General features: G+C 56.6%; 7 protein-coding genes across 7 annotated transcripts; 2 read left to right on the top strand and 5 right to left on the bottom strand.

Annotated features, from left to right (window-relative positions):
- Window positions 1–1,683: 1,683 nt before the first annotated feature.
- Window positions 1,684–6,748, bottom strand: B0H18DRAFT_1025720 (uncharacterized protein). The gene is made up of 6 exons (XM_048029771.1): window positions 5,275–6,748; window positions 3,834–5,223; window positions 3,335–3,770; window positions 2,889–3,114; window positions 2,540–2,829; window positions 1,684–2,488 (listed from the first exon to the last, which is right to left on the bottom strand). The coding sequence occupies exons 1-6, from the start codon at window positions 6,316–6,318 to the stop codon at window positions 2,179–2,181; spliced, it is 3,696 nt and encodes a 1,231-aa protein (XP_047889932.1). The 5' UTR covers window positions 6,319–6,748; the 3' UTR covers window positions 1,684–2,178.
- Window positions 6,749–9,674: 2,926 nt separating this feature from the next.
- B0H18DRAFT_1025709 (uncharacterized protein) lies at window positions 9,675–13,045 on the top strand. The gene is made up of 14 exons (XM_048029770.1): window positions 9,675–9,762; window positions 9,814–10,182; window positions 10,237–10,272; window positions 10,395–10,430; window positions 10,493–10,740; window positions 10,807–11,022; window positions 11,074–11,128; window positions 11,192–11,248; window positions 11,314–11,376; window positions 11,445–11,722; window positions 11,786–11,907; window positions 12,055–12,466; window positions 12,516–12,656; window positions 12,713–13,045. The coding sequence occupies exons 2-14, from the start codon at window positions 10,113–10,115 to the stop codon at window positions 12,857–12,859; spliced, it is 1,881 nt and encodes a 626-aa protein (XP_047889931.1). The 5' UTR covers window positions 9,675–9,762; window positions 9,814–10,112; the 3' UTR covers window positions 12,860–13,045.
- A 49-nt stretch (window positions 13,046–13,094) lies between these two features.
- Window positions 13,095–14,042, bottom strand: B0H18DRAFT_1025706 (Got1/Sft2-like family-domain-containing protein). The gene is made up of 5 exons (XM_048029769.1): window positions 13,746–14,042; window positions 13,607–13,698; window positions 13,372–13,550; window positions 13,233–13,314; window positions 13,095–13,173 (listed from the first exon to the last, which is right to left on the bottom strand). Exons 1-5 carry the CDS (start codon window positions 13,765–13,767, stop codon window positions 13,132–13,134), a joined length of 417 nt encoding a protein of 138 aa, XP_047889930.1. The 5' UTR covers window positions 13,768–14,042; the 3' UTR covers window positions 13,095–13,131.
- B0H18DRAFT_616444 (uncharacterized protein) lies at window positions 14,027–15,056 on the bottom strand. The gene has a single exon (XM_048038793.1). The coding sequence runs from the start codon at window positions 14,866–14,868 to the stop codon at window positions 14,158–14,160; it is 711 nt and encodes a 236-aa protein (XP_047889929.1). The 5' UTR covers window positions 14,869–15,056; the 3' UTR covers window positions 14,027–14,157.
- On the bottom strand, window positions 14,940–16,909 carry B0H18DRAFT_1122154 (kinase-like domain-containing protein; the record flags this gene model as incomplete). Its single annotated transcript, XM_048034462.1, has 8 exons — window positions 14,940–15,029; window positions 15,104–15,376; window positions 15,456–15,580; window positions 15,636–15,787; window positions 15,845–15,963; window positions 16,032–16,221; window positions 16,281–16,651; window positions 16,739–16,909. The coding sequence occupies 8 exons, from the start codon at window positions 16,907–16,909 to the stop codon at window positions 14,940–14,942; spliced, it is 1,491 nt and encodes a 496-aa protein (XP_047889928.1).
- A 136-nt stretch (window positions 16,910–17,045) lies between these two features.
- Window positions 17,046–19,117, top strand: B0H18DRAFT_1025690 (uncharacterized protein). The gene is given in 6 exon segments (XM_048029768.1): window positions 17,046–17,171; window positions 17,183–17,283; window positions 17,333–17,450; window positions 17,662–17,798; window positions 18,243–18,448; window positions 18,478–19,117. The coding sequence occupies 5 exon segments, from the start codon at window positions 17,184–17,186 to the stop codon at window positions 18,727–18,729; spliced, it is 813 nt and encodes a 270-aa protein (XP_047889927.1). The 5' UTR covers window positions 17,046–17,171; window position 17,183; the 3' UTR covers window positions 18,730–19,117.
- A 1,724-nt stretch (window positions 19,118–20,841) lies between these two features.
- Window positions 20,842–23,229, bottom strand: B0H18DRAFT_957239 (uncharacterized protein; the record flags this gene model as incomplete). The annotated part of the gene is made up of 3 exons (XM_048042555.1): window positions 20,842–21,440; window positions 21,496–23,067; window positions 23,121–23,229. The coding sequence occupies 3 exons, from the start codon at window positions 23,227–23,229 to the stop codon at window positions 20,842–20,844; spliced, it is 2,280 nt and encodes a 759-aa protein (XP_047889926.1).
- Window positions 23,230–24,264: the final 1,035 nt, after the last annotated feature.

The raw sequence follows: 24,264 nt of genomic DNA, 5'->3' as shown, positions 1-24,264 counted from the left end.
GCGATTGCTAAGCGGACTATGGATGGCCCTCTTCGTGCGGTCGCCTGGGACCATAGTGCAGGTCGCCCGACGTTCCCGGCTGATTAAATTCGGTCCGCTTTTGTGACGCCGCCGCTAGAACCGAGGGTCGGTGGAATACCTGAGCATCTCGAGTCTATCGCGCGCAGTTGGCTATGGTGCCGCTGCGAACTCCCCCCTGTGCCTCGACGCTCGTGCGTGTATATCACCATCTTCCAACCCATGAAAATAGTCCGCGGATTCGTACGGTAGTACGTGTTGCCGATGTCTGCCCGTCTTGCGGTCGCTTTGTGCGAATACGAAGCAGTGGGCTTCGCTACCTGCTGGTTGTCAATCAGCTTCAATATCGCTGGACAGAGTTGATGACGGAACACCCGTGGCATCGCTGTCAGAAGAAGAACATAGCCTCTGACTCTCCGGAGGCCCACCGTTGAGCACTGACGGACTCACCAGCCCAGACAAGAAAGACCGTCCCTTACGAGAGATACCTCTTTGAGTTCGAGTTGAACGGAGGCCGCGGGCTGTGCGGGGGCTCTCGTACGTACTCTTGTTTCCTACGACATGTCAAAGGATAACGACAGCCGAGAGGATCGGATTCAGGCACAATAATGGTCATGGTATGGGTGTCATGAACAGGACCGACAAAAGCAGACCCCGCGACTCGGAGCCGTCAATCACCCAGTGGCATCACCCCTGGTATCTGCGTTTGCATTATTACGTGTTTGTCTGCTACCAAGACTTCGAAGGGTCACTCACCGATTTCTTGCTTCTCTGCTCTATGATATAATCTTGCTTTGCAATTAATCTTTCCGCAGCAACGACACTCTAGCTGTAGTTGTCACGAGTCGCGCGTCGTGACAGTGAAGCTAGACTTGGAGCTGAATCGATTGAACGACCAGAGCCTCATCTGTGGATATTCCGGTGAGTAGATGATCTCATAGCAGGCAGCGTACCTCTCTCCATCCTCGCACGCCAGAAATGGTAACGAGGGCCGCGGACTCTCGTGTCACAGCGCGACGCCCGCGCGACAGGTCAGCGAAGGTTTGCAGCAGTGGCTGTGTATTGAAGCTTCTGGAGACCGAGCTCCACAAACCCATTCCACTGGCATTCGACCAGAGTGTTGATTCAGGGGACGACTGGACCATTGACCATTCAAACCAGTCCAAGGCCGCCGTCCCCGAATCTCAAGGCGGAGTCCATGGGAATCTGCGAAGCGATAAGTATGACAGAACGCTGAAAAGTACGTATTGACCAGAACCTCACTGCCTCAATGGAGCACTGAACCTTGCGATGAGCTCATTCATGTACAATGCTCGCCCAGAGCCGGACATGGATCGTACCTCAGGAAGCCTCCGCACTAGCCATGCAACGACTATAACTGTTTCACCCACTGTATATCCGCGTAAGTACAGTGGTCAACAACGGAGGCCAGAAGCTTGGCATTTATTGAGGATTGTTCAGGGAGAAAAGCCCCTCAGGTTGAAAGACTCGGAGACTTGACGAGGACACTCCTGTACGAGCAGATACCTATGAAGATTCAGCCTTCCGTTCATCGTCTTGAGGATCAACAGTCGGACATGTAGCTGTCCACTGGTCACTAGGCGCTGAAGCGTTTCCACTTCAGCCGTTGCACCGCATTTGCGCTACCGCCACCTCACCGGGATGTTGAGGCAAGAATGCACATGATATTTCGTTACGCTACGTACATTATCGTGACAGTGTGAACAGCCATGCAAGGAAGCAAGTTGCAACTAGATGAGTATGAACCAAAGACGGGCAACAGGATGTGGGTGTACGATGGAACCGGAGGATGGAAAATAGTTGCGGTATATGATACACCAGGGGTAGGTGTTGCGGGCCGTGATGAGGTTGCGGGAGTGTTGATGCAAGATAGAACAAAAGGCCATAAACGCAAGGAGACAGAAAGAGTACATATAGAATAATCAAGATCGAAGTCAAGGCGAACCCAACTCGCATAAGGCGTAGAAGTAGAAGTAGAAGGACATCCATAGGAGATGACCAGCCGAACCAACCAAAGCCCAACCGATGAACCAACAAGAGCCAAAGTGGTGTGATCGGCGAAGTCAATCATGAGAAAGAGTACAGTGCATAACGATCAACCAATGTCCCAGCGGCGGGACCCGCAATACCTCCGCGCAATCAATATCCAACATCCATCGCGTCTCCTGTCCATCGTGGACGCAGAAGAATCTCGCTGAGGAAGTGCTTGCCACCGCCACCCAATGGGCTGGCAGCAAAGACATCCCCTTGGGCAGCTCGTACCCCCTCCATCGCTGCCCGTGCACGGGAGACGACGGGGTGAGAGGCGACTGGACCGATCTCAGCACGTACGGTGGGATCTGTGCGCATCATGCTACGGATCAAGTCTTGAAGCTCCTCGCTCAACGACTCAAGCCCGGTGTCGACCTGCGAGAAGTCTTCTTGCCGAAGTCGGTGCCATGCCTCGCCCCTACGCATGGACGTCAGCGACATGAATGAAGATGAACGACAAGAGACTCACTGTCCAGGCACGACGATATTGGTCGCCGCCTCGAGGATGGTCATGCCCACGCTGAAGACGTCAGCCGCCTTGCTGTAACGACCCTGAAGAACCTCGGGTGCGAGGTACAGCTTGTCACCCTCGCGCTCGAACGCATTGCTGACAATGGTGTCCGACGGTGGCGGAGGGCGTGGCCACACAGACGCCATGCCAAAGTCGCCAATTTTGAACCGGCCCGAGCTCGTAATGAAGACGTTCTCCGGCTTGATATCCAGATGGATGATTCCAGCATCATGAATGAAGTACAAGCCCTGTCAACGAAAGCGTAGTCAGTATCGAGGAACACGAGGCATAGCGCAACGCCACGTACTGCACTCAGTTCTGCCAGAACCCGCCACACACGACCTTCATCAAGCTTCGGGTAGGCACGCCCATATGCCAGCAAGAAGTGCGCAAGGTTGCCAAGAGCGCACAACTCCGTCTGAATATAAAGCGTCTCTTCCTCTTCCCAGCTATCTACGTAAGCCAGGACGTTGGGATAGCCACCACGAGCAGACAGGCTGGACAGAATGTCCACTTCCTCGCGAAGTCGCAACCTGATTAGGAGAAAGCCAGACGTAAGTAACAGCACCATTAAGCGAGTTGATTGACAGCGAAGATGCAATATGGCGAGAAGTGGAACCGCCGGATTCGCAGACGGATCCACCGCGCATGCCGCCGGTACGCATCACAGCTACAGACGATCACTCCGCTTTATTCGGGAGAGATCGAGCGACAAAGCGGCACGTCATGGAGAAGAATGTGAAGTCAACTTACCGATGCCTAGCGCCCTCGAACCGCTTCGACTTCTTGACGGCGTACAGCTCGGCCTCTTTGCCACGCCCCGCAAACGAGCCGTCCTTGTAGCGCACCTTCATCACCCGTCCAAACTCGCCCTTGCCGAGTTCGTCGACCTCGATGAAATCGCGATCGAATCGCCCTGGCTGCTCGTCGCCCGATGCAAGAGAAAGGCGTCCCCGCGCAGTTGGCCGGAGCGGCGAGGTGTGGCCGTGAGGCAACCGAGCAGGATGCGCATGCGTCTGCGGGCGGTTGAATAGAGATGTGCGCACGGGGGTTGGCTGAGGGAGCGCAGACGCCCCACTACGAAGTTGTCTTGCGGTCCCCTCTCCATTGGGTGAGTTCGGCGTTGCAGACGTTGTCGAGCTCGGCGTAGTCGGTGCCGGCGGAAGCCTCGGAGGAGCCAAGGACCATTCTGCAAAGCGAGAACAAGCAACCCGTCAGCTCACTCAATCGTGATAGCCATGTTAGAACACACCTTTCGCCCCAAGTCGGGTCGGCGTCGCGGACGCAGAGCCTGCAGTCTCACTGCCACTCGAGAAGTTGCCGCTGCTGCTCCTCCGCATCAACCAACTCGCCTTGCCCTTGTCTCCACTCGTTCTCGTAAAGCCCGGGAGCACGCCAGACGGACGCCCGAGTCCCAGGCCATCATACTTGCTTTGGCGCGTCGTGCTCGGGCTCAGCTCCTCCTCCTCGTCGGTGTTCATGTCCACCGACGACCGCGCCGGATGATGCCCGAGGCGGGCCTTCCCTGTTGTGCGGTTCTCCTTGCCGAGGATGGGGAACGCGGCGGGCAGCGACTTGCGCGGCTTGCCCTTACCTTTCCCCTTGCCCTTCGGTCCGTCCTCGTCGAACTCGGGGAAACCAATCTTAGACGTGACTGCACTCTGCCATGGACGCTGGCCGAGGTGCGAGGTCTTCATCTTCTTTTGGGGCGTTCCTGGGACGCGCTTCGGTGAGGCATGGCCGGGCGCGGACTTGCCAGCGCCGGCGGTGAGGGTTCGATAGATGAAAGCTTCCATGTCGTCTGAGTCATCGCCCGGATGGACAATGTTGACTTCGGTGCCGGGCCAGCCAGACGACGGGCTGGGGCCGAAGCCAGGTGTGACCAGAGCCTGGTCGTCGCCCTCCGATGAGTTGACCGTGCTGACGGAGGTTGAAGCACGGGGCATCGACGGCAGGAACGGGTCACCGCCATGCAAGTGGAACCCGCTGTAGTCCTCATCACTGGAGTAGAGAGCGATCCCAGAATCGCGTGGCCTGAACTTCTTCTGCAGCGGGGAAGCAGGGGCCTCGCGCTTCTGTCTCTTCTTGGGGCTCGGCGTCGCCGAAGCGATGCTGAAGCTAAATGATGTATCTGGGGGCCCGTTGAAGAAGGCCTCTTCCTCGTCGTCCGATGAGCCGTCCCTCTTGCGGCAGTTGGGAGACGAGACGGGTGACGACGCTGCGCGCTCGTGCCACATCCACGCAGAGGGCATCCCAGGTGAGCCGCCGTAGCTGTGGCGGTTGGACGCCTGTGAGCGCTCCGTCGCTGGGTAGCTTTCTTTCATAGCGGCGAGGTTCATACCGCGACGGGGGCTTGCAACGGCGCCTGTCTTCGACTTCTTCTTTCCAGGCCTGGGATCGGGAATACTCGGACCGAAGAAATGGGTCGCTGACCCCGTGCTGGTGATTCGACTGAGCGGTGCCCTTGTATGCGCCTGCGACTGAGTGCGAATGCGAGGAAGAGCTCCAGGCGTGAGTCGTAGATGTGGGACAGGCGAGCCAGACTCAGACTCGCTCGTAGAGCTGGTGGAGGCTCGCCGCCGACGAGGAAAACTAACGGAGCTTGCGCTGTGCGGTCCCCTAACGGGTGAAACGGCTGGCATCTGCTGGCCACATCAGTGATCGCAGCGGTCTGAGCTAAAGAAAGCACATACCTGATTTTCAAATCCTGTGTGGGCTGCGCCCTGCGCCGACTCTAGTAGCTCAGCGGAGACAGGGCGGGAACGCGCACGCCGTTTGGTGACGTGCCCACCCGGTGAGACGGCTTCTGCGACCTCTTCATTGTTCATCTGCCCCATCCTCATGAACATTTCGAGCGCAGGCGACTTGACCTTGCCTTTGCCTTTAGCAGAGTTGAGCGGCGTCCGGGACAAAGAACCGCCTTCGAAGAGCGCCCGTCCATTGTCGTCTGCCGCACGCACGTCAGGACCCGAGTCATACCCACTCTCGTCGTCTGAATGAATCTGCAGCATCGTCATCGTCTCTGCCTGCCGTTTGAGATGCAAGTCCGTCTCAGCGTTTGACTGTGGCGTGCGGAGGTTGAAGCGGGGAGCCGGCAGAGGCGCCAAGCGGTCGAACGGAAGCGACGAGGAGTCGCCTTCAGGCTGCTCTCTGGCTGACGCGACCTGCAACGGAGTGCTGGCTCTGGGGCGCAGCGGCGTAACGCACTGGTTGGGAGTGGGCTTGCGCTTCGCGCCTGCGGTGAGACCCGGAGAGACGGAGAACGGGGCATTGACGTGCTTGACGGAGAGAGCAGGGCGATCCGGCGTCCCTGGGAAACGCGGCGAAGACTTGACGGGAGTGCGTAGGGGAGTGAGAAAAGGGGAGGTTGGTGGCGCCATAAAATGGGAGACGGAGTACGACGACGAAGGCACGAGGTGGGAGTTGTCGAAATCGTCATCCATGTCATCTTTATGGCGATGGGATAGTGAGGGTCGTGTAGAAGGTTGGTGGGTGTAAGAAGATGGCCTCGCAGCAGGAGACTGGAAGATGTCGTCCATGTCCATCGGTTCTGCGGATGGCGGCGCGTGGCGGCGCAGCGGCGAAGGCGTGAGCATGGGCGAGTCGCGGACCAAGGAGTCTACTGCGAAGCGTGGGGGAGTGTTAAAGCTGAAGCGACAAGATGGAGATGCAGCGGGTTCGCGTCTCCTCGAAGGCCTATAAGAGACGTAGTCGGTGCTTGGGGATGAAGCAAACATAGCAGCTGGCGGAAAATAGCAATGCGGATCGCGATTGTGGGCTAAAGTGCGCGGCAGACGGTGTTTGCGTGGCCGCCGTCGTCAAGGCCTTCGGGCGAGAGGTCGTCGTCGTTGTCGTCTAGAGCGGAGGAGAAAGGAGCGAAGGGGGTGGGGAGATGTACGTACTGGGGTGGGCGGTAGTTGGATATTAGAGTGCGAGGCCAGCAGGCTGTTCCCCACGCGTGCGAACTGGCTCAACAACATCATGTGATCGTGGTCGCCACACCCCGCCACGCCTTTCCCACTCCGGTTCAAACTCCCTTTGTGGCGGCCTCCGAAGCGCTCAGCCACTCCTTTTGTCCGCCAAATTTGCTTCCGCGCGTTCCCGCGATGGCGCGCCTGACTCGGGCCCGCACTTAGCGGCGTTGCTGCGATCCCGCCTTGGCCCGGCGCCGCCGCAGTCATCTCTACTCCTCGCAGCGTCCGGGCTGTATGAGAAATGAGCTGCCCTGGGGCTGCCATGTTAATGAAATGTGCGGCTGCAGTCAGAGCCCAATAGATTTACCGGCCCCTGACCACCCCTGGCGCGGCCGGGCGCGGGATGGGCGCGGGGACGGACGACGCGGATCACGACGTCGCCATACGATCAGATCGCGACGCGACGCGCCCTCGTCGGCATGACGGACCCCGCCGCCTCGAGTCTACCAGTCACGCTGACTGTGCAACTCTCCCAGGATCTCGCCAATCGTCTTCCATTGTCGTTCGAGTAGCACAATGGCGTCCTCTCTGATGTTCCCGGAAGAGTTGTCTTCATGAAACATCAGCCACTAGCTTGACTACGCCGACTTCTGACTGCGCTTCGAGGTGCCGTCATCCCTTCGCTGTCGCGCTGATTCCCAAATATATCGCAGGCGGCGCGCACCATTCTTGCTCCCGGTCTTGGGCCGCAGGGGGGGCACCATCCAAGGCGTCTCGACGGAGATGTTCGTTCTGATGGCGTGTGGGATGCCGTCCTACATGCGAGGAACCATTGGGCCACATCCTGATTTGGGTGCAGTTCTGCATAGCTGCGAAAGGTAACTCAGAAGCTTGAATCCATGCACGGCGACTAAAGGATACGTACATCATTGCTCCGTTGTATGGCGGTGCTTGAAGCCTGACGGTCAATTCACCCGATAGATGCACAACAGCCCCGAGACAAGAAATCTTCGAACACAAGACACGGAGGACAGGCGTTGTTGACCGCATCTCCTGCCAGTGGACACAGGGGCACTGCACCGGCGGCAGAAGCGCGTTCTGGCCCACCTGCCTGCTTGGGAGTTGCGACAAAGCAACGCGTACACAACGCGTCCGGAAAAGGTGTGTTGTGGGTCCAGCTTTGCCCCGAACAGGTGGCGCTCGGTTCAAAATGGAAAGTGCATGCTAATACTTAACACGATCGCAGGGTCACCGTCCCGCGAGCGCATTCACAAGGTCGGCCATATGGAGTCGGCATGCTTTTGTAGGTGTGCGTCGGCCAGCTAACGGGACTGAGAGCAGACGGACACCATGCCCCGGTTCTTCGCGGTCCTCCGCATTTGTTTCAAAGGTGTGTTCCATCTCGGTCTAATGTACTTACTCGATCCTGATGTACACCCTTGGTCGCTATCCTGCCACTGAAACACTTCGGAGCGACAGCTGGGGTTGGTATACACAACTTGACCGCTGTGATCTTCCGACGCTCATGCCGACTCATGCAGTCAGGCTGGCACCGCCGGCTGCGGACTCTCAACGTTCAACATCTCAGACAAGTCTTCGCGCCAACAAGTCGGCCGGAGGTAATGCAGCCTGTGCGCTCTCGATACCGACTGCTGTTAGGAGGCCTACGGTCTAGTGAGCCGATACAGTGGCCCTACGCAGGACCTCACACATGCCGAGTGTATCGTCTTTCAAAGATAACTGGAATCATGTGGCGAGCGCGTGTTGAACGTTGAACGTTGAACTTGCGTTGAACCCTGCTGGTCGCGTTCATCCGAAGTGCCTCCGGACATACTCAGTGATACTTACCATGGTGGTACCTTCCTCATCACTGCCAGCAGTGAGTCAGATGTTTGTGCATTCCTCGGACTACGCTCCTGCACGGGCCCATTATACTTGCTGCTTCATGGCTCTTTATCCCATTGTCCTGTTTTCCCCCATCTCTAAGTTCAGTTCCGCGGTTCTCCGAGTGATATAGGTATCTCGTGATCCGCGTTTCCATCGATCGATCGTGGGACGTTGACATTGTAGTCGCATCCAGAGTCGAATCAAACCGCACCCACCGTGCGACGCGCTCTGCTTTCCGACACAGCTCACTGCGCGCGCGACAAGACGAGGCCTCACCCTCTACGTGTTGTCTCTCTTTCACCGAGGCCAGAGTATGCCAATAAACCGCGATGACGCCACTGAGCAAGACACGGCGCCGATGGTCAAGGAAGAGGTTTTAGAGCCTACTATCACCGACCGGGAACCATCAGTAAGTCTTACCGTTGACTCTCATTGCGTTGCTAGATGATGGCGCCGCATTGTCACGGTCAATTGACGCGAAACTGTGGGGTAGATTGACTTACTCCCTCAAAAATCCCCGCTCGGTCACGAGTACACCGTCTTTCCAACAGGCCACCAAATCGAGTTCGACACCGAGAGGGTGCTCTTTGAGGGCATGCACATGGCAAATGCAATGGAAAAATGCATCGCCGCGCTTAACTTGGAAGTATCTACTAGTAGAACCACGATGCGACGAAACAACTGGATGCGATCCCTGCGCCAGTGAGTAGTGAATGATCTGCATCGTGTCATCCATGGCTGAATCAATCGGCCTCGAGATTGCGTGACGCAGCACGTCAGAGGACATTAATAGCTGTGTGTGGAGGCGAGTCGCTGCTCTAAATGCTTATGCGTGCACCCACTCACTAATATTGTGGTCTACGACAGCTACCGGAAGTGGGAAGTCTTCCCTAATCAATGCAGTCCTCGACTGTGAGAACAACCTTCCCGTTGACGCAGAATACCTTCTATAACTAACCGCACCGAACAGTGCCTTTGGTCCCCACAGACGGAGCACAAGGTAAGTCCAGTATACCCTCTCAGCGTCGCAGCTCTTGACAAGCTGCCAATCTCTTCTTATGTTATCCAGCTTGTACTTCTGTCATCACAGAGATCACCTGGCACGAGGATGCATCGTTCCGCGCAGACATCATCTTTCTGTCCGAGAAGGACTGGTTGGAGGAACTCATGCCATTACATCTAGATCTTCAGGAATTCACTGGGGATCCAGCAGACAATGAAGATATAGAGTCTGCCCGGGCCAAGGTAAGCGAGGGCTGAAAAGGCACAAATGCTTGTGGTTTAACTGTTGGAAGCTCCACGCGGTGTATCCGCATCTTGTGCAGTACCATGAGTTAAAGGGGATTGCTTCTCTCACAGACTTCGTTCGGTCAGATACAGGTCTTTATTCGACTACTTCCCTTGGTTATCCAAAGCTAATTCACTTCCCAGCGACGTTTTCCTTGCTCGGGACTACGAAAAGCATCAACACGACCGACAAAGCGTGCCTTGTACAAGCAGTTCAACAATACATCAGGGCTGCGAAGCAGTCAGGTAGCGCCAGTTCCGGGTCTGCGAGCAGGAGCAATGTACACTCCAGCAGTGCTCCTTTGAACCGCGAACTGTGGCCGCTTGTTAAGGCAGTCAAGATATATTGCAATTCCCCGGCCTTATCATCGGGATCAGTCTTAGTCGACTTACCTGGCACTGCTGACACAAATCGCGCTCGCGCCAGCATTGCGACGGCCTACATGAAGCAATGCAGCCACACCTGGGTTGTGATGCCGATCACACGCGCCATTGACGATAAGAATGCTAAAGGTGAGCCAAACAAGATTAAGTGATTGGCTCATACTAAATCTGGTATGCATGTAGACCTAACGAATGCCGCATTCCGGATGCAACTACTGAGTGAGTGAGACGATCTATATTCCTGCATTATGCTGACCATGGTTTCTCTCGATTAGTGGGTAAGCATGCCTTTAGATCATGTATTGGCGTGCAGACTGATGCCTGGATGTGTACTACGCAAGATGGGTCATACGAAGATGGTCGTATAACACTGATCGGTAAGCACTACCGAGTCTGCCCTGATTCTGTACCTCTCCAAAGCCCTCGCTTTATTCTACAGCAACGAAGACGGACGACATTTCTCCGTCGGAGGTCCTTGGTGGCAGCAACTTAGATGATGACGAAACTGGCCTAAAGGATATCGTTGAGACGGAGGGCAAACTCAGGAAGGAACTCTCCGGCATTGAGACAGATCTGAGCTTGAACAAAAAGCGGCGCAGATCTGTCAGATGCTCTGAAATTGCATCGAAGAAAGCTCGTACTGATACGGCGGAACACCGTACAACGGAACACCATGAAATTCGTCAGGTTAGCAATCATCATAACGCACTGATATTGTTCAAACTTTGAAAGCTATGCGCACTCTCGTCGCAGGACTCTGATGCGACCACCTCTGTGCCTCAGCCCGGTCATGGGGAGGAAGGAGGAGGATCGAAGTGCACATCTGCGCTCCCATCAAGCGAAATCGATGCGGAAGTTACTCAAGCCGACGAGCAAATTCGAAACCACATCAAGCGAGTGGAGCTTCAGAAAGCGATTCATGAGTTAGTAATCAAGAAGCGTGTGCTTTGTGCTCAGATGCGATCCAGGGTGTGTTGTTTCCCGTGTATCTCTCTGTTTGAAAGTTCATTCGATGGGCAGGAAAGTGTCAACGTCATGAAGCGAAAATTCGTCAAGCAACTGAAGGATCTGGAAGGTGGGTGCGATTGGTCTGGAGGTCGCTCTCAGCCGATGTGAGGCCTTATATGCTTCGTCCTAGATACAGCCGCAGAGGAAAACGACCCAGATAACTACGACCCAGGCGTTCCCTCAAGAGGTGGGCCGTCTTGTTTGCCTTCTGCCTCACTGCAACTCACATTGTTCTCCGTCACCACATGGTAGACTACTCTCGTATCAACCCGCCCGTTCTGAGCTGCAGTGCAGTTGACTATCTACGCATCCAAGGTACTTACTAGGATATCTGTCCTCTGGTACTACGCCTCAATATGCTCATCTCTTCTGCAATCTAATAGCGCATGTGGTCGGAGACGGGCTCCCAAACACCTTTTTTGACGCAGAGTCTACGGGCATCCCTACGATACAAGAGTGGTGTCGCAACCTTGGCAATGTTCGTCGCAGGGTTGCCTGTCTTGGCCTTTTGGAACGCCTGGATGCACTAGCCGAGTCGATTCACTCATATGCTCAAGATATCAACCTTGAAGATGTCGCGAAGAGTGACCGCGAGGTTATGAGGAAACGGTGGCAATCGGATTCGACAAGCGGCACAGGGCTTGCGTGTAAACTGAAGGAGGTGTGTCAGTCTGTCCGCCGTGGGGATACACCCTGATGTCTTCCCCTCGGCGTCCGATTACAGGAGCTTCACGAGGTGGCACAGAACAGGTGTCTCAAGCTACAAGACCGTATTTCTGGATCCATGGAACGGAGGTGCCGAGAAGCCGCTCTCAAAGTAAGACAGCAATCTGGTACGATCTCAGTGTGTCTTGCCTTGCTCATTCATTGCGTCGTGGTTGGTATAGGCTGCAGAGAGCGCGGAAAAGATCTCAACCGAGTTTGCCACCGGGATGCATTGGGCCACATACAAAGCTAGTGAGTTCCTCTATGAAGACTGGGACCAATGACGAGATTTTCATATTTTCTGTCAGCACTCCGTCGACATGGTTCATGGCGGCAAGACCTCAACGTCAATCTTACCGTGCCATTCATGCGCAAGATCGCGGTGCACTGGTCGAACACGTTCAACACTCAATCAGTAGACCTCATGGAAGATGTGGCCGGCATTGTCGGGAAGGCATTGACAGAGGTTGTGGAATCCGCAACCCCGCTGTTGAATGATCTTGCGCGTGACCGAGCAGAGCAAGGCAAGAAGGAGTTGGAGAATATTCTTGACGAAATAGTGGACATTGTGCACGAAGTCATCAGCGACGAACAGAAGGAGGCCAGCCGGTGCCTGGCTCCCCACATTATGAGGGTGCTCAAACCCGGGTATGAAGACGCAGCACAGCAAACCGGGAGGGGCTCAACAGCTCGGCGGAAGGTATGCATGCGTCGTCAGTGAGAGCGAGACTTGCTGACTGGTCTGGCAGGCATTATTCAACGAATACGTGGCCACGCACAAGAACTCCGCCTTTCATGATGGAGCGAATGTACTATTGACTCGATTGGGCGGGGTAACTGACGCGGTGAGAGACACTCTAGAGGAGGAATTCGATGTATTGAGTGAGAAGGTATGTGGAGGGATTGTCCTGCCACCATTCGGAGCTAATAGACATTTCGTATTCAGATGGAGGTTGCGATGAGTGTCTTGTGGGATCGCCCTACGAGCGATGACTCACTCGAGCTGAAAGCATGCGTGCACGCCACAGCAACTATGGCAGAGATTCGAGACCAGATTCGGCTGTGGCGGCGAGCTGCCAACCCGGTGAACTAGTCAGCTACACTTTGGTCTTACATTCGTTGTCCAGCTATATCATGGTGTGCAGTTGCCTCCGGAGAACATTGTCTTGTACTCTGTATCATATCGATCGCTTTTTCCTTGCTCTTCCATGGTATACACGAGTGTAATGTCATGAACATGATCGTCGTGCCTTCATATAAGAGTGTCTCGAGACCCGAAGGTCGAAGGAATTTCGGATATGTCTGCCGTCTCACTCTTAGCATGTATGTTCACGCTCGAAAGGATATGTATTGCGCATGATAATGTCATACAATGGATGTACGTGATCCCGCTATACGATCTGCAACCTACCAGGCACACAGTCCAGTGAGAAGAGAGAAATACTACTGAAGGCTCGAAGACTCACGTCTCGTATGTACGGCAATGTCAGTACATGCCCGACCCCGGGCAGTTGCCGCAAGAAAGTGAGGATCACTGGGAAGAAATCCCTACGCACGCCGCATCAGTTCACGACCACTCCGAACCGCCAGAAAACATCGACGTACCCAAACAGGTTCAAGAACCCAAACGTCTCCACGACCATCCCCACGAACGGCCACTTCAAGAACACGAGGAGGATGCCGCCGATGAAGCATGCCGTCCCGCGGAGCTTCTGTCTCCGCGCGAAGAAGTAGAACGTTTTGTGCGGGCCGATGATGAGCGTCAGCCCTGCGAGGAAGAGAACCTGGGGAGGTCGTGGGTCTGTCTGTGGTCAGTACAGAGGTGGTGGCCGGTACGCACGTTGCCTAGCGCGAGCAATGCTCCATCGAAGAAGAGCACAACACCCAGCAGCATGAAAAGGCCTCCGAAGGAGGTGAGCGCCACGCCAATCTCTATAACGGAGGTTAGCCATTACTCCAGGAACGACCTGAAGACGTACTCTGCCCGTCCGTGAGCCACATGTTGTCTCCTGGCTTTTGTGATAGATCTTCAGGTTGAGTGGCGGCTTATTCGAGTGTCGCAAGCTCAGTCCACACAGCAACACGGGTTAGGAGAAGGAATGCGTAACAGGGCGTGGAACGCGTATAGGTGTAAGTCAAAGTAGACCGTCGCGTACGTGTCACTGCGCGCGTAGACGCGCGCTATACGAAACGCGCCTTGCGGCGTGCCACCTTCGCACCGCTTCGACTCACAGTGGGCAACCTCACGCCCAGCGATGGAGGTGAATGCAAGGCTCGATGATGAATTGCATAAGTTACAGTATAGTATGGATACAGTGATAAGCTCGTTGCAAACTCGAATCCGACCACCGGGAGACGCGCCCGTGCGTGTATATGGGCCGCCCCGGCGAACTAAAGACACCATGCTTGACATGGCACAGAGCGCTGTACAGTACTGTAAGAGCAAGCACAGAGAGACAAATGACAACCGTACGGATGGAGATGTCGGTGGGGTGAGACGTAATGCAATGTGTGTGGGAGGTGAAAGGGGAAAGGGGAGGATAGTGATGGTCGATTAGCCCGCCGAGCACCCGCCCGCGGGGTGACGCATAATCTACAGTGGTCGATTGTGTATGTAACCGATCTGCAAAAGTACCGTTGTGTTTGGGAGAAAGTCAAGGACGAAGCCTGTCGCACGGGCCCCCGGGCGCGTGTGGAATCCTGCAGGTTCCTACGATCCCAGACGGGCCCTGTCATCGCTCTTGCCTTCCTCAGTGTCGTCTGCGTTCTGTCCTGCGTTGAGTGCCTGTGTGGTGGCCAAATATGCATCCGTTGCCAAACATTTCGGGTCTCCGGGCTCGCGGTAAGCCTGGCGGTATGTGTGTAGAAGGCGACGCGAGAGTGGGATACTGTTTGGTTTCGTGGCCGGTAGCGCCCACGATCCAACGATAGGACAGTGGCGCGACATGAACGGACTGACGACCAGGGTAAGACTGAGGTGTCACGAGCGACCAAGGCACGCATTCCATGATGTCCTTTCAGCGCGAAGCGAGTGCCAGCACCACCGTGCGCGTAGCACTCTAGTCTGCGCCTCCGTCGAGGCTGCGAATAGGGCGTCAGCATCCGCGGCCAGGGTCAGACCGACGGAGGCGCTGACGACGTTTCCTGCAGCAGCTTCTGCTGCCGCTCTTCCGCTAGCTTCCTCTGGCGGTGTTCCATCGCTTCGTCGACCCATTCGGCATGTCCACGGACCGCTTGCGGTCGGCCTGCAAGAATGGATGGTCCTGCGCGCAACACGAATTGAGTTGACCTAACCCAAAACATAGCGCTGCACTTTGCCATGAAAAAGAGGACTCACTAGCAACTCCGCATAGCTTGCGCGCATCTCGGGCACCTTGTGTAGGCACCGCGCGACAAAGTCACGGCTCGCGTCCGAGAAGCCTTCCGGCAGTTCCGGCGGGTCGCCGTGCACGATCGCGGTGAGCTGCGCGAACACGTTGGCATACGTCTCCGGCGGGTATGGATACCGCCCTATCGCCATCTCGATCATCGAGAGACCCAACGACCATACGTCGGAGGAAACGGTGTACGTGCTAACGTTGTTCTGCGACTCCCCCTTGATCCGCTCGGGCTATAAGGTGCGAAGAAATAGGATAGGGTAAGCCGGGAATGAGCGATGGTGATGAGAGGATTCATGTTGCGGGACGCACCGCCATATAACTCTGACACCCGATATTTGTCTTGGCCAAAGACTTCTCCAGCTGCCCGGAGACACCGAAGTCGCAGAGTTTGATGTGGCCTTTCCTGTTGACGAGCACGTTCGTGGGTTTCACGTCTTTGTCGGAATCAATATAGAGGAACTACAATAGGGGGCGTCCCGGTATACTCACCGCGATGTATGATCTGTAATTCGTCCTTCAAGAACTTCAGCCCGCGGACCATAGCTCCTGTGACGCGGGCGAGTACATCCTCCGGTACGCCCGCGCACTGAAGCTTGTCTAATGAACCAGCATCCATATACTCCATGCAGTAGTACACGCATCTGTTCCGACGTTTTAGCATGTGTTCGGTACATGTAGCCGGATGCTCGGAAACGTACGACTCAATGAAGAATGCTCCATAGAACTCTACGATTTCCGGCGCGACGGCGCGGTGGAGGATGTCCAGCTCCATCAGGATGGCACTGAGTTTCGAATCGTCCAGTTCCAGTCTGATCTCCTAATGAAATGATGGCGACAGCCCGTGTTCAGCCGAAGTGTGCGACGAAATCATGCAGAGAAACGCACCTTCATAGCCATCGCAACATTTGTGGGTTTATGCAGCACCTTCCGAACTGTACCATATGCGCCCTTCCCGAGCTCGTCCTCCAACTGCAGCTGTGACATGTTGATTGAGAACGATGCCCCGTTGTTAAAATTGACACCCTGGGCGTGAAGGATGGCTTTTCCGCCGAAGTGGAGCGCTCCGGATGCGTCTCTGTAATTCAAGATCCGGTCAATCACCAGGCCACAGAAGACGGGCGATGCAACACGTACACAATCTTGCTGAAGTTGGAAAATGGCGTTGAGAAGTTATTCTGGGCCGGTCGCCGCTGAGGCTCATCGTCCATCATTGGTCGTCCGACACCAAGACCAGCGCCCTGCGGGCCCGCACCGACTGGTGGGAGGTGTAAGCCGCCGGGCACATCGTTCGGGCTGAGCTTAGGCACACCAGCCTTGACGCGCCGCGCTGCTAGTCCACCCATGGGAGGGCCAGGGCGCGAGGGCCCGGGCGACGACGCGGGGGCGCGCAGGCTGGGCGCTGCCGCGGGTCGATCTCCGAGTGAGAGGTCGGCGAGTCCAGCAGCTACGGCGCCGTCCATGACCCTGGGTCCGCTGCCGGGTGACTGCTGACTCCTCTGGGCGAACTAGCGGAACAAAGACACGGGTCAGCGATGTGCCCCTGGAGGATGCGGAGCGATATGGGTGCGATGGGGGGCGATGGGGGTACTCACCGCAGCCATCTTTGCCTGCAGGGAGGGCGGAATGGGAGTGGACCCGAGGGGGCGGCGGTTGTTGAGGAGGCCGGCGACGCTACTGCGGGTGCCGGCGGGCGCGGGGCGCGGGTGGATGGCGTGGCCGGGGTGCACGGCGGGGCCGTCCTGGTGGGAGGCGGGGTCAGACATGGCGGACGGAGGAGGGCGGAGGGGGGCGGCAGGCAGCAGCGTCGGGGAGAGGATGAGGATTATAAACGGGCTCTCTCCTGTCCGCGAATGAGCGTCGACGCGCTGCGCTCTCAGCCACCGTGGCCGCCCGGCACTCCTTCCTAATCCGATTGTTCGTCAACGTTCTCCCACGTTCCTCCCTTTTCCCCGCATTTCATTTCGCGCGGAGTCCCATTCCTCAGCCACCTCCCCGTTCGACGCCACCGCCTCTCAGCGAGCTGGCCATGAGCTCAACATGAGCTCCACAACGGTCGAAGCATTGTCCTCGTCCCTTTCCTCTGCCCTCCGCGACCTACGCTCCTTCGCATCCAGCGTGAACTCGCCCCTCGCTTTTGGTGCGCACGGTGCTGCGAAACGCGACTCTAAGCTGACAGCCTGTTGCAGTCGTTCCGATCCTAGTCATCCTCCTCCGCGTCGCATACGTGCAGGTCAGGCACATCCACGAGGAACGCAGCGCAAAGAAGCGCGACATGAGCTACACCGTGAAATGGGGTAGGGAACGGTGCGTTGGCCATATCATTGTCATGTCGCGTTCTCTGACGTCGTCTCCTCTCGTACGCGTATCCTGGCGTCCATCTTTGTCTCGCTTCCCCTCTGCGCCAACCTCGTTTCGTACTCACACACATCCTCGGCCACTATCGCTCCGCCATCTATTGTATCCCCGCGCGATACTTCCCCCGGTATCCCTCCCGTCACGATCGCCCCGTCCGCAGGCTGCATTTCCCGCTTCCCGCGCCCGACGCAAAGTTGGCGGAGATCCGACATGAAATCGCGACGTACACTCAATTGGACCCTCAATCCTTCAAGCTCGTCCACGCCGGCGCCGTCATGAGGGACGACAACGCACCGAGTAAGTACCGCTTTCCTGCCTGCATCAACTTCCGCCAGCCGTTGTCCGCCATACTGTCGGACCTTTTCGCGATGCCTGCCTGGCGTTGCGGAGCATCGATATTCTTCTCAGTCGCATCTCGCACATTCGTGATCCTTCGCAACGGCGAGCTCCGCTCCGCCTCACGATCGAGCGGGAGCACGAGGTCTGCCCCATGGCGTCACAGCGCGGACAGCCGCCGGGCCATTCACTCGCCCTATCACGCCCACCACCAATTCGGCGTATCACTGCCCGCCATCTCCCTTCGCACAGACCACCTGACGTCACCGTTTATTTCGACTCGCCACGCTCGCGCTGCACCTCGCATCATAACATGTATTGTGCCCGGTGTTCCTGTACTAGCGATGTCATCCGCCGCTTATCGTCCGTGCATTCGCTGACCCCCCACGTCATTGTGTCCTCTAGTATCCGCATATGGCATCAAACTAAACTCAACCATTGCTGTGGTCGGCAGCGGTGATGTCCCTCCCACATCGAAGCGGCACAAACACAAGGAGAAGCCCGCAGAGCGCACGGAAGCTTCCACAGTCGCGCAGATCCGCGGTGAACTCGATGCCGTGCGGCTCACGCTCAAGCCAGACGTCGAAGCATTCCTCACGACGCTCGACCCCGTCCTCAATACCTCCGCTCCCACACCCAGCCCGCCGCTGTGCCTGGGCCGAAGACAACGCAGCTCGGAGGACGCAACACCGACATTGAGCTGGAGCACCGAAGACTGGGCGAGCTGCTCCTCCAGTCGCTGCTGAGACTGGACGCCATCACGGCAGAGGGCGAATGGGAGGAGGCCCGGAAGGAGAGAAAGGGCGCGGTAAAGGAGGTGCAGGGCTTGCTGGACCATTTGGATGGCGGATGGAGAGCGCGGCCCCGGGCGAAGGCGCAGTCCGAGACGTGAGTGCGAGGCACACATACCTTCCACTGTTGTGTAGACAGGCTAGACGGGATAGCTAAGGTTGGTTCGTGATAATTATTGACGGAGCTTGCTTATTCTGGGATACCTGTATCTACTTGTGCAAGTCCGACGCGTGCATATTCTCGTCGACTCCGATCATGAAAGCGGCTCCGACACCGCCCCGCGTCGTGGAATCTGCGTCAACATGTCGGGACCGACGGGCAGGGACTTCAGATCGTCAGACCGGCTGCCCCGATGGTTGTCCAGCCCATGTGGCTCCGCCGTCCTAAACCCGCATCTCAGGTCGCGATCGGCCCACCCCGGTTCCGTAGCATTGGGGGTGCCTCTCGTCGCAATCTCGCCACAATCTCGCCTGTCCTGGAGTGCCTTCCGCGTTTGTTGCGATAGCGAAGGTCCGGTTGCGAGATGATGTGGTAGCTAGGCATGCGTTCGCGCTGGATTCATGTGTGTTATCTCGTGCTCCGGGGACCCTCATCTGTGGGGCCCGTGATTTTGAGGTGCGTATGTGATATCGAACTTCGAAGTGGAGACGGCGTCGCCAGGCTGTCGCGCGGTGTCCGATGCACAGATCTTGATCTGAGTGGCCTCGACAGGCGCCGGTCCCGGGAGCCTCCGTCCTCGTCCTCCATCCACGGTCTCGACTCCCGACCACTCCGGTCTTCAACGCTGATCGACTCCGATTCGGGGCTGCGTCTGTGGGTCGCGGCTAAGCTTGCTCGACGGCGCCGGACGAATATGCAAGGCTTCATGTAATAGCCGCGGCTGTGAGGCGGCCCGACGCTCGTACGGGCAATACCGCCAGGCTGTTTGCATTGAGTCCGAGGCGGCATTGGAGCTACGGTGCTAAGTGCTTCCGGCAGCAGGTGAGTACTGGGTTCTGTGCACTTTAACCTTACTTGCTACCTTCGACGTTGTAACCGGGAATCGCGGGACTTGAACAAGATTAGACTCTCGAAGTGTGGAATTTGGAAATGTCAGTGCGTCCGAGTCGCTACCGTCCCCGGACGCACTTACGAGGCACTTACGCACCTGTTGACAGCAAGAACGACTGGTGACGATAAGCATCGGCGGACCCTTTTACGTGCCGCGGTCGCCACCGATGCGGTGCAACGCAGTTGGCCGGCCAAACACTCGGGATGAACGGGAATAGCTGTCAGTGACAATGCGGCGTAGGGCCAACTGACACCGTGGATACAGTTCCTGTGGGTGCTGGGCCCCGTGTAAGTCGTGCGACTCTCGCGCGACCGTGCGTCATGGTTGACGAGATGATGTCGGTCGTGTCGTACAGCACAAGTCGATTGGCCTCCATCCCTTTGGGCGACGTTGCTGACGACATTGAGCACTAGGTGGAACGGCGTCCTCTGCAGTGGCGTAGGCACGATGGACTCCTCGGGCAGCAAGGCTGTGTGGACGTACTTTGTCTCCTGTTTCGAGAATGACATTACCGCTTTGGTTTTAGGGCGCATGACGAGAGCCAAATTCCCCACGCCTCGGCCTCCAAAGGACGGGGCCTCTTCGACTCCTTTGGTTGCACTTCCTATGCAATGTCCCTACTATACCGGCACTGTTTCTATGGGGGGACAAAAAGGATATACGCTACATGTGATGCACGCGGGGTGTGGTCACACACAGTGAGAGCGTTGGACGTCGAGGGCCTAGACACCGAAGCCATCATAGCGTAAATAGAGCGGGAAGATTTGGCGTGACCAATCTGTACGTGGATTGAGAGTAACATATACAGAGCGACATGTTCGTCGACGAGTTTGTACGAAGTGGTGTAACGTCATCATTGAACACGAGATCAGAGAATATGAGGTACACCACAGACGATTCACAACTACCGACGGAGAGAATATGTCCTCCAGCGAGAGTAAGGAAACATACTATGTAGCTAAAGATGACCGCCAAGGCAATCGCTCACCCGAATGTTTCTTAACATCAAGAGGCGCTCCGAGGATCTCCATGAATATCTCATATGAGATCTGGCTGTCGCGTTGGGCCTCAAGCATCGTGATCTGAGCCTCGTATGCGGGGCCCCGCATCCATGTGCGCAAGCAGATGACGTTCGACGCCAGGCTCTCGAGGATGGCAACTTTAGGGCAGCTTCGAGGTCCAGCCCGCCTCCGGCTCGTGGGCCACGAGATGTTTCAGAGATGGATGGGCTCGTTTGAACGTCTCGTCGTAGACATTACGGTTTTGTAAAAAGATCTGCTTGCGGCCGCCAATCTCAACCAACGTCGCCCGCTCCCACGCGTCCAGGTGGCCGAACTTCCGCTTGTCCGGGTCCCACACCGCGCAGACATACGCGAGCAACCAGAAGAAGGCTTCGAGGTCGTGACGGTAGAGGTGGGATGGGGGCGGGCTCGAGCGCAGGAGGTCCAGGGCCATAAACGGACCCGTGCCCGTGCGGTACCTTGCCTTCTTCGGCGAATCGCTCGACGTGGCTTCCCCTGCGTCGGCTGTCGTTGCAGTGCCGTCAGCCACCGTGGCCGAGGCGGACGCAGATTGTCCTTCGGCGCCAGCATACTCGTGAGTGCGCGTCGATTGACTGTTGCCGTGCATGCCATCGTTCTCCGCTAGATCCCAGTCGCAGAGAACACCATACAGTTTGCCATCTTTGCGGATCCACATGATGTTGTTTGTGCTGATATCAGCATGCAGAATGCGCGACGTCGTCCATACCCAATAGTGAGCTACAACCCTCGTCAGTCAGATGCAACAAACAGACACAATGACGCTGGCACACACCTCGCACGACGTCAGTATACACCTTCTTGAAATCGTCAACGGACTCGACCATTTCGAGCCGTTGGTAGCACTGCATTACAAGCACCCGGCAGACGCGCTCGTCAGCTTCATCACGGGCGAGGCCCATCGCAGCCCGAGGCAGCTTCATCTCCTCGATCGTACGGCTCACATAGCATTTCAGGTCCACGATGTGCGGTAGGTACTCCCGCTTTGCCTCGCTCAGCCTTTTACGCACGGCGATAATGACGGAGTCCTCCGCCGAGCGCAGCGCATCTGGCCAGGCAATCTTCGCTACGAGCTTGTCGGTCTTGAAGTGCTTGTACGTGTCTGTCTCCAGCGTCGCTTTGATCGGGATGACGCTTGTGCCCCGACCCAGCGCTCCGTATTGTGTGTATATCCACCTCGTCTTGCCGTCGACGTCGACGTCGAATTCGAACGGCTCGGGCTCAGAGGCATCAGGCCGCCGCGCCGTTATGCGCAACTGAGAGCCCTCGTACCGCTCGAACTCCGTCTCCTTCTGCTTGTTTTCCGGAAAATGCAGATCACGGAAAATCCCCATACCGTGCACGCTCGCCTGACCCATAGCCGCAACGCATCTCATGAAAAGCCCAGATTCTTCGCGTTGAAGGAACTTGAACTTCCTCGTCACGACGATGCCCATCCGATCGCCGTAGTACAAGCGCATGTTGGTGTCCTCGACCAGCCAGCCTATCCCGAACGACCGCACGTTGGACGACAGCAAGTGGTTCATGTACTGCACCGCTTCTGCCTCGTTGTGCGTCATATTGACCTCCTGAGGCCGCACGGGATCGGCCTCCTTTGCCTGTATGTCCGTGGCGGCAGGAGCGTCCTGGGCTTCTCCCGAATCGTCCGTGGGCATACACCGTGCTCGCTTCGCCTTCGGCAATTCGGTCCCGTCCTCTGCAGATGCTCGTTTGCGTTTGCCTTTCTCCACGACACGATATGCGTCCGTATCGATCAGCAGCAGCTCTGTGCGACTCAGTACAGGGTCGGTCTTCGTTTTCTTGATCTCCATGAAAGCGGCCTCGAAGTCCCATTGCGGCCACTTTCCAGGAGTCAATTCCACCGTACCGAAGGTCATATCGCGATCGACTCGCTCGTCCATGTAGCGGCCTTCGTACTTCCTGTCGCGCTTCCTGAACTGCGCCGGGAACGCGCGACGTTCGCGCTGCTGGCTGCTCTTCAGGCCGTACATTTGATTCAGCAGCCCGTTAGCTATGTTCGCCAGCGGCACGTAGCACTTCCTCTCCCTCCGCTCCAGCAAGTAGGCACGCAAGGACGCCTTGTCGAAGGAAAGCGGAGCGGAGCCTTCGCTAGGTCTTCCCGCGCTCGTAAATCGTCTGGGTGGTACATCCTCGGGTCCAAAGCCCCAGACAGCCTGGATGAACTTCGCTGGATCGAAGTTCCACACGATCTTGCCGCGGTATTGCTCCTTGACCCAGTCTTCGTGTCTCCGCCGTTGCCACTGCGTGCCGTTGTCGCTGCTGAGGACGCTGCCACTGGCACTGTGCACGCTCGGCTGGGCAGGCATCGAGTGAGGCTTGCAGAGAGCTGATCTTGCGTGTCAGCGTGCATTCGCCACGACTTGCGGGTGTTCAACGTACCAGTTTTGCGGAGTTCGCGGCCAGAAGGAGTGTCCCTCGGGGCTGGGCCCGTGGGCAACGAGGTAAAGGGAATCATAGCTGGATAGGCGTCAGAATCGTTATACGGCATCTTGGCCCAAGGGATAGAGAGGAATCAATGTGCGGGTACACTGTAGTCTCCGAGTCCCCTAGGCAGACCCTAAAAATACCTCTTTGACGGAGGAGAGGACGGTCCTAGGACAAGGACTGAAGAGTGGAATGGTCAATGGACTCAGAGAACGGAGGGACGCGGCATGAACGGTAATTATTTCGTCTTTGGCCATATTTACCACCTGGGCCACGTATTTTCAAAGTCAGATACTTGTTTTGGGGAACAATGCGGTGGGCGGAGACTGTGGCAACGTTGAAGTAGTTGTCCAAAACGGGAACAAGGATCGCCCCCCATCGACCACGTGACCTTCTTCCCGACACGGTGACTGCGACAGTTGGGGACTGGTATTGAGTACTGAGCTGAGCATTGCAGCTGGCACTAAGACAGATCTAATGGTGCCCCTCCTACTCTCATGCGAAGCACATGAGTCGAATAAGACATTAAATGGTTCAAAAATCTATATGTATACAGACAGGCACCAAAGACCGATAAACAAAAGAGTACTGTCTACTAAGACAAGAGCCACCCACTACCACCGCGTCCGGCAGTAATGGCAGTTCCCATCGCACCGCCGACGAGAGATGCACCCCAACACCGCGTCCGGTGTTAGAGCACATCCCCTGCCATTGAGCGCTGTAAGAATACATCACGAAACGAGGACGAGATAGGAGACAGGAACAAGAGGGGGAGATACGGTACGAATTGAGATAGGAAATGTACAGGCGCGAGAGGGGACCATGGATGAAGATGGAGACCCGAGACAGAGAATAAAGATGTGTTGAGCGGAGACAGGGCGGGCGGAGACCGTGATGCGAGCGTGGATCTTGAGCAGGTCTTGAGGTCCACAGCGAGGTACCGGAGGGGATCAGGGCGACTAGATGAAGCATAGGAGAGGTGGGAGGCCAGATGAAGCATGGAAGAGGCGGAAGGCCAGATAAAGCATGGAACTTGAAGACGAGGCAGACTAGATGAAGCACAGAATAGACGGGGGACTAGATAAGGCATGGCAGATGG

This window comes from Fomitopsis serialis (genome assembly GCF_022376445.1).
Source record: "Fomitopsis serialis strain Sig1Antser10 chromosome Unknown B0H18scaffold_72, whole genome shotgun sequence".
NCBI lineage: Eukaryota > Fungi > Basidiomycota > Agaricomycetes > Polyporales > Fomitopsidaceae > Fomitopsis > Fomitopsis serialis.
This window is presented reverse-complemented; position numbering and strand designations above follow the sequence as displayed.

Coding starts and splice junctions, on each gene's coding strand:
- B0H18DRAFT_1025720 (XM_048029771.1), bottom strand. CDS start 6,318: ATGTTTGCTTCATCCCCAAGCACCGACTACGTCTCTTATAGGCCTTCG. Junction 3,771..3,833: donor GACCCGACTTGGGGCGAAAG/GTGTGTTCTAAC, acceptor CTCGCTTTGCAG/AATGGTCCTTGGCTCCTCCG. Junction 2,830..2,888: donor TTCTGGCAGAACTGAGTGCA/GTACGTGGCGTT, acceptor TTTCGTTGACAG/GGCTTGTACTTCATTCATGA.
- B0H18DRAFT_1025709 (XM_048029770.1), top strand. CDS start 10,113: ATGAAGCAATGCAGCCACACCTGGGTTGTGATGCCGATCACACGCGCC. Junction 10,183..10,236: donor TGACGATAAGAATGCTAAAG/GTGAGCCAAACA, acceptor GTATGCATGTAG/ACCTAACGAATGCCGCATTC. Junction 12,657..12,712: donor TCGATGTATTGAGTGAGAAG/GTATGTGGAGGG, acceptor TTTCGTATTCAG/ATGGAGGTTGCGATGAGTGT.
- B0H18DRAFT_1025706 (XM_048029769.1), bottom strand. CDS start 13,767: ATGTGGCTCACGGACGGGCAGA. Junction 13,699..13,745: donor GTGGCTCACGGACGGGCAGA/GTACGTCTTCAG, acceptor CCTCCGTTATAG/AGATTGGCGTGGCGCTCACC. Junction 13,174..13,232: donor CATTGCCGTACATACGAGAC/GTGAGTCTTCGA, acceptor TGTGCCTGGTAG/GTTGCAGATCGTATAGCGGG.
- B0H18DRAFT_616444 (XM_048038793.1), bottom strand. CDS start 14,868: ATGCTGACGCCCTATTCGCAGCCTCGACGGAGGCGCAGACTAGAGTGC.
- B0H18DRAFT_1025690 (XM_048029768.1), top strand. CDS start 17,184: ATGAGCTCCACAACGGTCGAAGCATTGTCCTCGTCCCTTTCCTCTGCC. Junction 17,799..18,242: donor GAGGGACGACAACGCACCGA/GTAAGTACCGCT, acceptor TGTGTCCTCTAG/TATCCGCATATGGCATCAAA. Junction 18,449..18,477: donor TCCTCACGACGCTCGACCCC/GTCCTCAATACC, acceptor TCCCACACCCAG/CCCGCCGCTGTGCCTGGGCC.